Here is a 14527-nt window from a genome sequence, read left to right as displayed (position 1 = left end):
TGGTATTATGTTAATATATTATATTTTATATCTAATAAGAGTTTAACTATATAATAAATATTACATATAATATATCAATATATAATTATAAATATTGTGTATTCGTTTTAAATTTGTGATTAGTAAAATGAAACAAGTGAACAGTCTTTTTTTTAAAAACATTATTTATAATAAAATAAATAAATATTGTGTTGCTCCGGTCCAGCAGGTGGCGCTGTGAACTGGATCCTCTCGTTGAATAAACCACCAACAACCGTAAAGGAAGTAAAACAACAACAACAGTCTCATGCTGCAGAAACGTGATGCTGAGATGGAAGAAACAGAATATGAAGATATTTTAGACGACTGGTTCATCGAGTCCCTGAAAACGTGAGAAATGTTTCTCTAAAGCTTTTATTTTGAAGTTTCATTCATCCGGATCTCTACTAGCTATTTCTGCAAACTGAACTCCGCTTAAAACTATCCAAGTTTTATTTCTCCTCTCTCTCCATCAGCTGTATTTTCCTTTTAAATAACATCATGAGACATTTATTGTATCTAATTGATCCATTTTTCAATTCGGCTTCATTTTACTGGACGTAGAAGCCTTATTTTAGACTAAAAGTAAAGTTAAAAAGTGATTAGGAACATTTTCTGTTTAGAAAACGTGTCTCTGGTGGATTATAATGATGCCGATTTATAGTTTGGGTTATACTGATTTAAAATATGAAGTCATATTATATAGTTAAGGAATATTAGGTTAGCACAGTGATGGGAAATAATAAATATTACAAGTTTTGAAAGGCAAAAAGTTAAAAATGTTGCTATTAGGGGGAAAAACAACTAAAAACTGCACTACTGTCATATATATATATATATGTGTGTGTGTGTGTGTGTGTGTGTGTGTGTGTATATATGTATGTATATGTGTATATATATATACATATATATGTATATATACATACATGAATATCTATACATATATATGTATGTGTGTGTATATATATATATATATATATATATATATATTTATATATATATATACATATATATGTATATATATGTCGAACTATTATTTAAATGTTTATATTTATTTTTAATTGTACTATTCAACATTACAGAGAGTTCTTAATCTGTTCATAAATCTTCACTACTTGAAAATAGAAATATACTATAACAGAAATAAAATAAAATAAAAATATTGTTTATGAAGTATGATTTGTTTTCACTGTGTTTAGTCTGAAACACCTGTTGTTTGGTTTTATTCAGGTACAAAGATCTTCACGTGTATCAGCTGGAACATCCCACACAGGTCATCGAGTGGACGTCTGGGAAAAGTCAGCTCTTATGTTTATAATAACTTTCTGTTATTATTGTGTAAAACACACACAAAAACTAACTTACAACCAGAAATAACACTCAAACATACAAATAAAACTAAATAAGAGGCGGTTTAAGGAAGATATAGAGAATTTTTATTCACAGAAAACACAACGAGGATAGTGCTGATTTAAATTATTCAACCACACACAAGAAGGAGATGTGCTCAAATTTAAATTAAACCATTTCTTTTTTTAATATTGTTTGTTTTCTGTTCACAGCCGTGTGTGTCGCAGGGTACAGTCCGGCTAAAAATGAAATCCTGGAGCTTCATCTGCCTCCGAAACTGTTCGCTGATGAAAATAAGGTAAAAAAAATCAAACTTTTGAAGGTTTATTTTCATCCAAACATCACTTTAACCCTTTTTCTGTGTGTGTATGTGTTGCGTTCAGGGTCTCTGTGCAGAAAGGGACTTCAAAGTTGTCCATGGTGGGTTCACAGACGGTCCAGTCCGCTGCCTCCGACACGTCCCGGGAACACGGTGAGTTAGGGAACTTTAACGAACTAATGTTGTTTAATGTAGGTCCATTAACACAGTTTTTGTTTGTTTTCCTGCAGGAAACTTTATTATAAAAACTTGAAACTAAGCAATAAATCTGTTTTTTGATTGATGGAAAATATATTTGAAGCAATCCTGATTATCGATTAATCATTTTGGTAATTTTCCAACCTAAAATTGAAAAAAGTCTGTATTTTCATATATATTTACATTATACAATTCTATAAATATTACGGCTTTTGACAACTGATATCTTTCTGTTTGTTCAAAACAAACTTCACTTTTTTCTGGCATATTGTAGCCCACACGATTAATGAATTTAATCAAGACAGTAATAAGTAAATGCAGCTCTAACAAGAGAAACTAACACCATGAAACTGATTTTCTTGGTGTCTTAAGAGGTTAAATGTATTTGTAGGAGGAAGTTCTGTTTCTGTGAGTTGATGCTCGTGTAGATCCTTTACATCACATCCTATTAAAACACGAGTTCAGCAGAGAGATTTATGATTTATTTCACTTTTATCTGAGTATTATAAACGGTCCCTTGTTGCTGCTGCAGGTGTGTTGTTACCAACGACGGGCGGAGCTCCTACCTGCAGGTTTGGACCGTCGGAGGAGACGACAGCGGTGAGTTCAAACCCCGTCGGGTCAGAAATGAGCACAAAACAGTGAAGAATGTCAGCAGAGAAGCCACTTTTGTTTGTTTTTGTCATTCCATTTGAAGTATCAAAAGTTAACCAGTATGTCTTGTTTTCCAAACCTTACGTGCCCAAGGCACTCCAAAGTGCACACCTGTATTTATATTCGTGCAAAATAGCCTCTATAACGCGTGTTATTACACTAATCACTGTAAATGTTTATTTTTCTGCCCTTTGATGTGTTGCAGTCCAATAATCAGGGCTCTACTTGGAAATGTAGTAGCCAGCCCATAGAATTTTTTTGCCATAAACGCCCAAATTTGGTGCCTCTAACACATTTTAATGCCACTATTCCATCAGATGTACTGATCTTAATAATTCAATATTAAATTTTATTTAAGACATCATACTTTTACAGTCTTAAATTCTGTGGTGGATTCTGTTCACACTTCAATGTGCTCTTATTTTGAAAGCTACAGGTGTTTAGCGACAGTCACAGGAAGTCTGGTTCTTGTTTACAGTGATGTTGGTAAACTTCATTAACATCTATGGCACTCGTCAGAAATACAGACGATAAACTCTTCCTGTTGATATCTGTTGCATGAATCAACAGCAAAGTATGTCGTCAAATTTTCATAAAAAAGGCAAAAAAAAAGTCATCTTATAGTATGACGTCAGATTTTTTTGCAGAAAAAAGTCAGTATAGTATGCTGTCAAATTTCATTTAAAAAAAGTCAAATTTTCATAAATAAAGTTGTCTTATGGTATATCTTCAATTTTCATTAGAAAGAGTCAAATTTTATAAAAAAAGTCATAGTATAGCATGTCGTCAAATTTCATTGAAAAAGGTCAAATTTTCAGAAAAAATTGTATAGTATGTTGTCAAATTTTTTATTAAAAAAAGTCATAGTATAGAATGTCATAAAATTTTTCATTAAAAACGTCATAAGTATGTTGTAAAATTTTCATTTAAAAAAAAGTCATAGAATAGTTTGTCATCAATGTCGTCAAAATTTCCATAAAGAAAGTCATAGTGTAGTTTGTCCTCAAATTTTCACAAAAATAATCATATGTTGTCAAATTTAATTAAAAAAAGGCATATTATAGTTAGTTGTCAAATTTCATTCAAAAGTCAAATATTCATTTAAAAAAGTCATAGTTTAGTATGTTAAATTTCATTTTAAAAAGTCGTAGTATAATATGTCTTCAAATTTCATTGAAAAAGTAAAATTTTCATTAAAAGTCATAGTATAGTATCTCGTAATTTTTTCATATATTTCGTTCTTTTGACTTACAACTACTGTGTTGATTAATAAGAATTTTTAAAATATTACGTTTATTTTTGTTTAAATCTTGCTAAAAGAACTTCCTCCACTATCGTTGTGGCATAAATGTCTGGTACCTTTAATGTTTTTCAGTTAAAGACAACAGTGAATATTCTGCCACATTTACATCACATGTTATTATTTGTGCTTATTTAGCTAAAGTGGCTGAAAACAACTAGATCTCCGTCTTCTTTACCTTCTTTTATTTGTTACATTTGAACAAAGTTGATTCTTGAGTGTTTTGTGCCAGAGGTGATCAGGAGAACGGGGAGCATCGAGGGGAGGAGCAGGAGGAGCAGGAGTGTTTCAGAAGGAGGCAGCAGGATCGCAGCTCGCCGTCCGTCACTCGTTCTCCACGGAGGTCAGAGCGACGACGTCCAGCTGACTCAGCTGACCTCGGGTCAGATTCTCTACACACTCGGTAAGACTCAGATCTGAACACGTCACCTGACTTTGATTTATATTCATGAGATGGACTCAGAAAAAGGCAAAGAGGTGGAGGAAGAGAGAAGGAGGTGAAGAAAGCAGAGAGAAGGATTACTCTGATCCTGTAGCTACTGTGATCCTGTAGCTACTGTGATCCTGTAGCTACTGTGATCCTGTAGCTACTGTGATCCTGTAGCTACTCTGATCCTATAGCTACTGTGATCCTGTAGCTACTGTGATCCTGTAGCTACTGTGATCCTGTAGCTACTGTGATCCTGTAGCTACTGTGATCCTGTAGCTACTCTGATCCTGTAGCTACTGTGATCCTGTAGCTACTGTGATCCTGTAGCTACTCTGATCCTGTAGCTACTCTGATCCTGTAGCTACTCTGACTCTGTGTCTTCTCTCCAGTGAAGTCCTGTTTTCTCGTCCTGTTTTGTCCCGACAGAAACAGACTCAGTGGATCCTGTGAGTTCTCTACATTTCGTGAGCGACGCCGTTTTCCTCGCCGGCTGCTGTAACGGGAACGTTTACGTCGCTGACACTCGGACGTCTGCTGCTCCTCAGCTTTCACCTCCTCCTCCAGGAGACGCTGCCCTCTGGTGGACGGAGGCCTCCCCGTCCCCCTGCAGGGTGCTCAGGCTCTCCTCTTCTGGACAGGCGGAGGTTTCAGACCTGAGGAACCTCCGATCAGCTGTGAGTCGAGCTCAGCTGGACGTCCAATCACGGACCTGCAGCCTGTATGATGTCACGGTGTCCTGGGCTCCGGCGCTGCACGGCTGCATGGCGGTGTCAGGTCAGTTTACTCCACCTGGTCGTTTACTGTTTTTCTCTATTGGTTTGACTCATTCCTCATATGAGCTTTTGCAGGTGAACCATGGTGTCGTGCTGAACCATGCAGGCTATTTTGGCAAAATCACCAAGAATGTTGAGAATGTCTGGTCTGTTTCCAGAAATGAGCAAAAGCAATGGAGAAGGATCTTTTGCCTTTTGGCGGCACTTTATTTTATTTATATGGGAAAGGAATGTAGTTTTGAAGCAGGAGTGAACAGCTTTGGGAGAGATGTGAGCTTTTTTGTGACTGTTTTGCCAAATGATCTTTTGCGAATGTAATTTCTGTTTCAAGAAATGAGCAAAAGCAATGGAGAAAAAGAAAAAAAAAACAGTTGGATGAGAAGATTGACTCCACTTTGAAAATTCAAACTCAGCAATACGGCTTTAAGGGGTGGGATTTAAATTACTAACAGGAAAGTTGAACTTTTTGAGCATTTTATGCACTAAATTTAGTTTCAAAGTGGGAAAACATGCACAAAAGTGTGTTGTTTTTTCCAACAGTAAATCCATGTCAATAATGCTGGAAGTAAATTTGGATATGTGATATGGTTTCTCAAATTGTCACCATTTACGGACATTTGGTATGTTGCCATGGTTACCAAGGATGTTATTGGAGTCTCTTTAAATACATTATCATAATTATTATTATGATAATTATTAAAACCTGTGTAAAATAGTCATTTTTTGAGATATCTTCATCAAATTTGAACTGGGAGTAGGATATATTTTATACTTTGACCTCATTGTGTTTTCCAGCTCATAAGGACAATTAAAAAACAACAACATATTTTTCAGTATGTTTCAACTTCCATCACTCCATATCAGCGGCACCAACAGTTATTCTGAGTCTTTGGGAATAAACTCCACAGTGTTACCTTTCTATTTGACCAAAACCAAAAGATTTACCCCAAACTATTCAAAAAGAGCTTTCAAGAAGGCAGAGAGAGGTAGAGGAAAGAGAGAAGGAGGTGGAGGAAGAAGGAGGTGAAGAAGACAGAGAGACGGAGCCATTTTTAAAGTTCTCTCCTCTCTGCAGGTTTCAGTGGATCGGTTCAGATATACGACACGTCAGTCTGGAGGTCGGAGCTGCAGGAGGTCCGACCTCTGTTCCAGCACCGTGGCCACGCCGTCTCCTCCCAGTCTGAGTCCGTCTCCTCCCAGTCTGAGTCCGTCTCCTCCCAGTCTGAGGACGCCGTCTCCGTCTCCTCCCACGTCTGGCACCCCGAGCGGCCGAGGACGCTGCTGTCTGCCGCCTCGGACGGCTCCGTCCACGTCTGGGACTGGGTCGACCAATCGGCTGCCAGCTGAGGGAGGACGGACTCTGACGGACTTGTAGAAGTTTCTGATTTACCAGATAAAAACTGGAGGTGTGGCGTCACTTTAAATACCTTTCCGTGTGGATTCTAGCAACACCTCCTTCTTTATGGACTGATTTGAAGAGATGAAACTAGAAAATAATTACAGAAACAGTTCAAACGTCTTCTGTCGAAATCACTTTTTAAAACTTGGGTTACAACAAAAATAGCTCATAAGAGTTTAGTTTAAAAGATGATATCTAGACATGTTCCATGGAAAACTCTTAAATGCATTGAAGAAAACAACAACTAATCGACCAAAAAAAGAAACAAAATGACCAAAAAAAAGACGTAAAATGACCAAAATAGATGTAAAATGACCATAAAAGACACAAATTGACCAAAAAAGAAGTTTAATGACCAATTAAAACACACAATTGATAATGATTTTGGTTATTATCAAGAAAAACATGGAAAATGTCAAGATATCAGCTCTTAAACTCTTAAATGCATTGAAGAAAACAACAACTAATCAGCCAAAAAAAGAAACAAAATGACCAAAAAAGATTAGATTTGATTAGATTTTATTTGTCATTGCACAGAAATGCAACGAAATTCAATGCACTCAGGTACTGGACTCAGTAAATAACAAGATACATCTCATCTCAATAAATAGTAAATAGAAAAGACAGACCCAAATGACCATAAAAAACACAAATTGACCAAAATATATACACAAAATGACCAAAAAAGACGTATAATGACCAATAAAAACACACAATTGATAATGATTTTGGTTATTACCAATAAAACCATGTTAAATGTCTAGATATCAGCTCTTAAATTAAACTCTTATCAGCTATTTCTGTTGTTATCATTATATTTGTCCAAACAAATGAACCTTTTACCACCAAGAAAACAGGGTGGTCTAATAACTTTTTCCATGACTTTATAATATGTTTGGTTTCTGTGATAGCAAAAATACTATTTAAATGTATTTTAAATGATAAATAACAGCCGAACTACGCAGAGAAACCTAAAAGCCGTCGTCCCACCACCGTTAACTCACGAAACAAACTCAATAAACCTGCTCCATCCCGACTGGAAACAGTAAGAAAGTGAAACTAATGATTTAGAGGGAAGCTCCTGGTTATAATGACATAACTTTCTTGGCTGACCCTGTTATAATGTGACTCCTGGAGACATCTGTGCACCAACACGACACATCTGTGATGCAGCGATGCAGCGATAAGGAAAATAAACTTCTCCATGAGAGGACGATGAGGAGGATTCTTAGTGTTTCACATATTCTGTCTGTCCTTTCGTTGAATTTAGAGGAATAAATATTTGAAACGTGATCCTCCAGGTGTCTTTGTCTCTTGGTTTTGTGTTGCATCTTTTATTTTCTAAAAAAAAGTTTCAACACAGATTGCTTAAGGCTTATTTTATTATTAATCGTTATTACATAATGATATCAGGTGGTTTTTAACGCTAAAATGCAATTTAAGGCCTCAAATCTGTTTTGACTGCGTACACTGGAGCTGATTGCTTTAAACAACAAAACTGATTTATTTCAGTTTACAGTGGTTTTGGTGCAAACATGAAAAAGCCTGATAATAAATTTTTTTGCACCAAGTATGTGGCCCAGTCCATCTTATTTTTATTTATTTTTATTGATAAATTTCACTGTATTTGTGTCAAAATTTCATATTACTTAGTTTTTAAAAATACAAAATTTTGATATACTATACTGACTTTTTTCACAAGATTTTGATTTTGACAAGATTCATACTATACTTTTTTGAGTTTTTTGGGCGAAAATTTTACGACATAAATGACTTTTTTAATGAAATTTTTTACCAGATACTATATAATACATATTCTGGGGGGGGGGGGGGGGATTTTACGATATGCTATACTATGACTTTTAGGAAATTTTTATTGACGAACTATACTATGACTAAAAAAATTCCGACATACTATACTACAACTTTTTTTTAGGAACATTTTATTACAAACTATACTATGACTTTTTAAAGAAATTTCACGACATACTATATTATGACTTTTTTCGTGAAAATTTTTCGCCATTTTTTATTTTTTTTTATTTTGACAACATACTATACTATGATTTTTTTATTAGGAAAATGTTACGTTATACTATTCTATGACTTTTGGAAAACATTTCTGACATACTATATTATGACTTTTTGGAAAGTTTTACGACATACTATATTATGACTTTTTTTGGAAAATTTTGCAACATACTAGGCTATGACTATTTTTTTTTTAAGGAAAATTTTACGACATACTTTATTATGACTTTTTGGTGAAAATTTTACAACAAACTATATTAAGACACCTGGAAAATTTTACAGCATACTATACTATGACAATTTTTTTAGGAAAATTTTTACGACATAATTTTATTATGACTTTTTTAGGGTAAAGTTTTATTACATAGTATACTGTAACTTCTTTATGGACATTATACATATACTGTGAATTCTTTCACTTTGATTTCATATTTATTAATATTGTATCTTTATCACTTTTATTGTAGTATTTCATTGCGTTCTATTCTCATTATTCATTCTTATTTTGTCTTTTTTTACTCTCATTTGTAATCTTATTTTTTGGTTTTTGGTTTTTATTTACTATAATTACTCTTCTTAAAGCATTTATTGCCTATTGTGTGCATTGGTCTGTAGTTTTTAAATTGCTTTTTGTCTTTTCTACGGTTTTTTTGTCTTCACATCAGCTTGTCAGTCGTCTGACAGCTTGTGGAGAACACAGAACAGATACACGAGGCTGGAAATGACGGTGATCACAAGTAATTTTGACAGTTATTGTCTGTGTTGAATAAGGTCAGAATACTGACGCATGAATGAATCGAACCACCAAGAATAAACAAAACAACAACACAACAAACATCAGAAACTCCTGAAAGAAAGAAAGAAAGAGTCTCTGCTCATTCACCATCAGGTTCTGTGAGTTTCTTTTCTGACCTTGGATTCTTTTCAACACTGACCAGCGAAGCAATTAATAGAAAGCTTTCACTAAAGATATAGATTTTAGTCCTCGACAGTTTACAGCCCACACGTTCAATTCATGCAACATCAGAGTGACTCAAAGCTTCTTCAAACAGGCAATTACTGCAGCAGCTCCTCACTGAACACTCAAACTGGACCGAGGTCAGTGGAAACTTCACTTAGAGCTGCACAATATGGAAAAAAATATCAATTTACAGTCATTTAGACTGATACGACAATAACGATATCAACCCATAAGAACGGGGCTCTTATGGGTTAAAGGAAATACTTTTTGTTAAAAAACTGCTCAGTGTTTTTCTGTGAGAATCTGTAACAAACGATGAATAATCCGTACGAATATTAAAAATACTTGATAGGCCTGTAATGATAATTCAAATATCATCTTTCTGTATGATCTATATGGACTCGACCCGATCATGTTCTTGATCTCGATATCACCCCGAAACAAATGTTTTCTTTAAAAGAAAATGAATACAAAACAGCTAAAAAATGCTGTTTGAATTTCCATTGAATTGGAAGATTTTACGGCATCCTATACTATGACTTTTTATTTTATTTTATGACACACTAAACTATGACTTATAGGAAAATTTTAGGACATACTATATGATGACTCCTTTTTGGCAAATTTTACAACATGGTATGTTATGACTTTTTTTTCAATTTTTTTATGAAATAATAAACTGACTATTTTTTTAGGAAAATTTTACGACATACTATATTATGACACTTTTTTGGAACTTTATGATTTCTTTTTGAAAATTGTATGACTTTTTTGCAAATCTTACGACATACTATACTATGACTTTTTATTTTATTTTATGACATACTAAACTATGACATTTTTTGGAAAATTTTAGGACATAATATGTTATTACTTTTTTTTTCTCCAAATTGTATGACAAAGTCAAAAAAAAGATTAGCTTTATTTTGTGCATGTGTGCGCTGGAAGTAATTGTTACAATTATATTTTTATAAGAAATTTTACGACATACTATATTATGACTTGTTTATGAAATTTTGACAACATACTATAACATTACTATTTATATTTTACGAAAATTTCACGACAAAATATTACTTTTTTTTAGGAAAATTTTACGGCATACTATACAATGACACTTTTTTGGAAATTTTATGACTCTTTTTTGAAAATTTTACGACATATTATATCATGAAGTTTTTTAATGAAATTTTGACGACATACCATACTATGAATTTTTTAGGAACATTTTAGGACTTACTATGTTTTTGACTCTTTTTTGAAAACTTTACGATATAATATATTATGACTTTAAAAATAAATAAATTACGACATACTATGTTATAACGTTTTGACAACATACTATTCTATGAATTTTTGGGAAATTTTTACGAGATACTTAAAAATGACTTTTTTGAAAACTTTCACGATATACTTTATTATGACTTTTTTTTAGAAAAATTTCACAGCATACTATACTATGACTTTTTTAATGAAATTTTGACAACAAACTATGCTATGACTATTATTTTTAGGAATATTTTACGACATAATATATACTATGACTTCTATTTTGGGGGAAATTTGGACATCATACATATACTGTGAATTCTTTCACTTTGATTTTGATACACACTTTTCAATTATGTTTATTGATATTATATCTTTTATTGCTTTTATTGTAGTATTTCATTGCATTCTATTCTCAAAAAATACATCCAATGCAAATAAAACACATATAGCTAATAAACCAATAAAAGGATAATTAATTAGAAAACAAAAGGAGAAGATGTCCTTTAAAACAGGCAGCCCTTCGATTAAAAAATGAAACTTAATTTGATACTTTGCTTTGTCTCGTCTCTTGAAATCATTATCACCATTTTCCTGTAAAGAACCTCTTTCTTTTCAGCGTTTTGTTGAGCTTTCTGTCCAGCTGAGTGAATATCCTTCATTCACACATTCTGCTGCAAACAGAAAACTCTCCACTTCTTTCTCAAGCATCGAACCTCCTCCACAGCTCCTCTGTCTGCACACAAACCCTTTTCATTCCTATTGACTTCCTTTCTTTCTTTTACCTGGAATCCTTTACACAAACTTCTACAACTGACTCGTCCTTCAGGTTGAGTTGTTACTTTCTGACTCCAGAAACTTTTGTCTCGTCTGAGACACAAAGACGAGATAACACACCAAAGAAAAGCCGGATTCATGTTTTTCTTCCTATTCAGCGCTGAAGCTTCGTCTCCAGGGTCAAACACAACAAGTTTCATTTATCAACGTCTCTGTTCTACTTCCTGTCTCCAGTCCCCGATAACACTTTTATCCCCCGAGACGTTTCAAGTTGTCGCCACAGTTTTGTCAGCGAGCAGAACAAAAGGCATGCTGGGAGGATTTTTCACCCCTTCAGCATCCGTCTCCGGTGTGAAAGTGTTGATAATTCATAAATTGTTTGTCATTTTGAAGCAGAGATGTTCCACCTGCAGCTCCTCAGATGAGACACTTTTCTGCTTTTCTCTGTTTTATATCTTTGTATCACTGTTAGTCACACAAAATGATTTACAGACAACATATAACACAACAGCTCCGGGAACCTGTAATTGGATTTTCTTCCCTTTACTTTTATGTTAAATTTGTATTCATTCATTCATTCATGGACATTTTGTGTCTTTTTACGTTGTTGTTTGGTAATTTTGTATCTTTTTTTTGGTAATTTTGTTTTTTTTCCTGGTCATTTTACAAAGGTTTTTGGGACATTTTGTGTCTTTTTACATTGTTATTTATTAATTTTGTCTTTTTACTCGGTTATTTGGTAATGTTGTGTCTCTTTTTTGGTAACGTGTCTTTTCTTGTCATTTTATGTATTTTTTGGGACATTTTACATCTTTTTTTGGACATTTTGTGTCTATTTACGTTGTTATACCTTGATTGTTTGCTTTTATTCTTCCTGTAAGTCGCTTTGGATAAAAGTGTCTGCTAAATGACTAAATGTAAATGTAAATGTTATTTGGTAATTTTGTGAGGCAGTTCTTGAACATATCAGTTACAAAAGTTTCGAAGTTAGAAAAAGTGACCAAAAAGAAGCTTAAAATTGTGATATCAGGAATCAGGTTGTAGCTCCTCTAGTACAAATACAGCAGGAAGTACTTTGGACTGAAGAGAAATATATATAAATATAATAAATGTTTGCTTTTATTTGTTTATTTAGAATAGATATCTTTTTGGAATATACAAACGCTGTCTATTAATGTTGTACACTGTGAACGATATGTCAACCTCTTCTATGAAAATAATTCACAATTCCTTTAACCACTACTAAATATAAATATGGTAATTTGATTGTAATTATATTCATAATTATTAATCAGTGTTCCAAATTGATAGTTTAGTAACTTTATGAGACTGATTTAGGTGAATTGGCTATATTTTTCTGTTTTACAGATGGTGCCCCTCAACGAGTGATGACTCAGAGTAAATCAAGTCATATAATTTATTATAATTAATAATAAGTGTTGCTCAAGTTCATCCTTGCATATTTGGTATCCTTACGGGAGGAATATCATTTATGATAACGCCCTTTTATTTACATATTTGACGCCTTATGCAAGGTATAATTTATTCATGAAAGAGGCATCCTTAAATTCCCAACATTTGGCTGGTAAAAGCAAGATTAAATTAATAAAAATGTTTCATTATATTATGACAAACAGTCTTTGAGATATCTAAAGACCAAAAGAAGAAGAAATAGCTCTCAATTAATTTAACAACCAGCTGTTATAATACTTATTTCTGACCACTCGGACGTCAAAATCTCATCATTTGTAATGTAAAATACACACACAAAGGAAACTATATGATGTGTCACTTTTCATAAGTTTGTAACTGCAGATCTGACCCCGATCACTGGTGTAATGTAGGATTAATATCCCTTTAAAATAACCGCCATGATTACTATTATTATCCTCCATTAGCAGCTCACTAATGGCTGCTGCTGCTTTGATTACCTGTCACTCACACAGACTGTTGAACTCTCGAAGATACTCGTTTCAGACATGATTACATATTATATTACAGAGTGAAGCAGTGCCTCAAAATCTTCACTTCCTCAATCATTAAGAAGAATTTAGCTTCTTTCAACTCTGATCATCAGAGTGCTTGTTAATCACTTTAATTCATCACAAATACTAGAACTAATTACTATTTCTTGCCTACTTTTAATGATGAAATCATGATTTTTTTCTGGTGGTTAGACTATAAAATGTCAGTTATAGAGATGTAATTTAACCTAAGATATTCTTTTATGATATAAAATAGACAAATTATTATGGATTAAATTATGGACAAACTATGTTTTAATATGTGTCAACAGACTATGATAAAGTCATTTTTAGCATTTCAAAGCAATTTTAAAATTTGACAATTTTTGACAAAAGTAGTAGTAGTCAATAGTATGACTTTTTTGTTTTTGTCCAAATTTTGGACATCCCATAATATGGTGTTTTTCTGTCATTTATGGTCAAACTGAGTTCTAAAAGGTAACAAAGAACAAAAATAAAAACATTTTTAGGCATTTTAAAATTTTTCCATTTTTGACAAAAATCATCCCATAATATGTTGTTTTTCTGCCATTTATGGAAATTATGTTCTTATATTCATCAACAGAATAAACATGAGTCATTCTTAGCATTTTTAGGCATTTTAAAATTTGACCATTTGGACAAATATCGACATGCTATAGTATGACTTTTTTGTTTTTGTCAAAATTTTGGACATCCTAGTTTATGGTGTTTTTCTGTAATTTTTGGACAAACTATACTCTTATATTTATCAACAAGCCATAATAAAGTCTTTAAAAATTTTTTTTTTTTTGCATTTTTAGGCATTTTGAAGTTTGTCCATTTTTGACAAAAATCGACATGCTATAATATGACTTTTTTTGTTTTTGTCCAATTTTAGACATCCCATAATATGGTTTTTCTGTCATTTATTGACAAACAATATATCTAATATGTAACAAAAGACTATAATAAAGCAATTTATTGCATTTGTAAGCATTTTAAAATTTGTCAATTTTTGACAAAAATCAACATTTGTATCGTATGACTTTTTTTGTTTTTTTCC

General features: G+C 33.0%; 1 protein-coding gene across 1 annotated transcript; it reads left to right on the top strand.

The window, feature by feature from the left end:
- Positions 1 to 229: 229 nt before the first annotated feature.
- Positions 230 to 6586, top strand: wdr73 (WD repeat domain 73). The gene is made up of 8 exons (XM_059339210.1): positions 230 to 369; positions 1249 to 1316; positions 1581 to 1666; positions 1752 to 1840; positions 2418 to 2485; positions 4072 to 4242; positions 4696 to 5043; positions 6118 to 6586. Exons 1-8 carry the CDS (start codon positions 287 to 289, stop codon positions 6387 to 6389), a joined length of 1185 nt encoding a protein of 394 aa, XP_059195193.1. The 5' UTR covers positions 230 to 286; the 3' UTR covers positions 6390 to 6586.
- The last annotated feature ends 7941 nt before the right edge of the window (positions 6587 to 14527 follow it).

The sequence above is a fragment of the Centropristis striata genome, chromosome 8 (genome assembly GCF_030273125.1).
Source record: "Centropristis striata isolate RG_2023a ecotype Rhode Island chromosome 8, C.striata_1.0, whole genome shotgun sequence".
In the NCBI taxonomy this organism is placed as follows: Eukaryota; Metazoa; Chordata; class Actinopteri; order Perciformes; family Serranidae; genus Centropristis; species Centropristis striata.
Note: the sequence above shows the minus strand (reverse complement) of the source record. Positions and strands in the feature narration are given on the sequence as shown.

What these genes read in the sequence shown, in the direction of transcription:
- wdr73 (XM_059339210.1), top strand. Translation starts at nt 287, where the DNA reads ATGCTGCAGAAACGTGATGCTGAGATGGAAGAAACAGAATATGAAGAT. An exon ending in CGAGTGGACGTCTGGGAAAA is followed by an intron (nt 1,317 to 1,580) that starts GTCAGCTCTTAT and finishes TTCTGTTCACAG; the next exon opens with CCGTGTGTGTCGCAGGGTAC. An exon ending in CGACACGTCCCGGGAACACG is followed by an intron (nt 1,841 to 2,417) that starts GTGAGTTAGGGA and finishes TTGCTGCTGCAG; the next exon opens with GTGTGTTGTTACCAACGACG.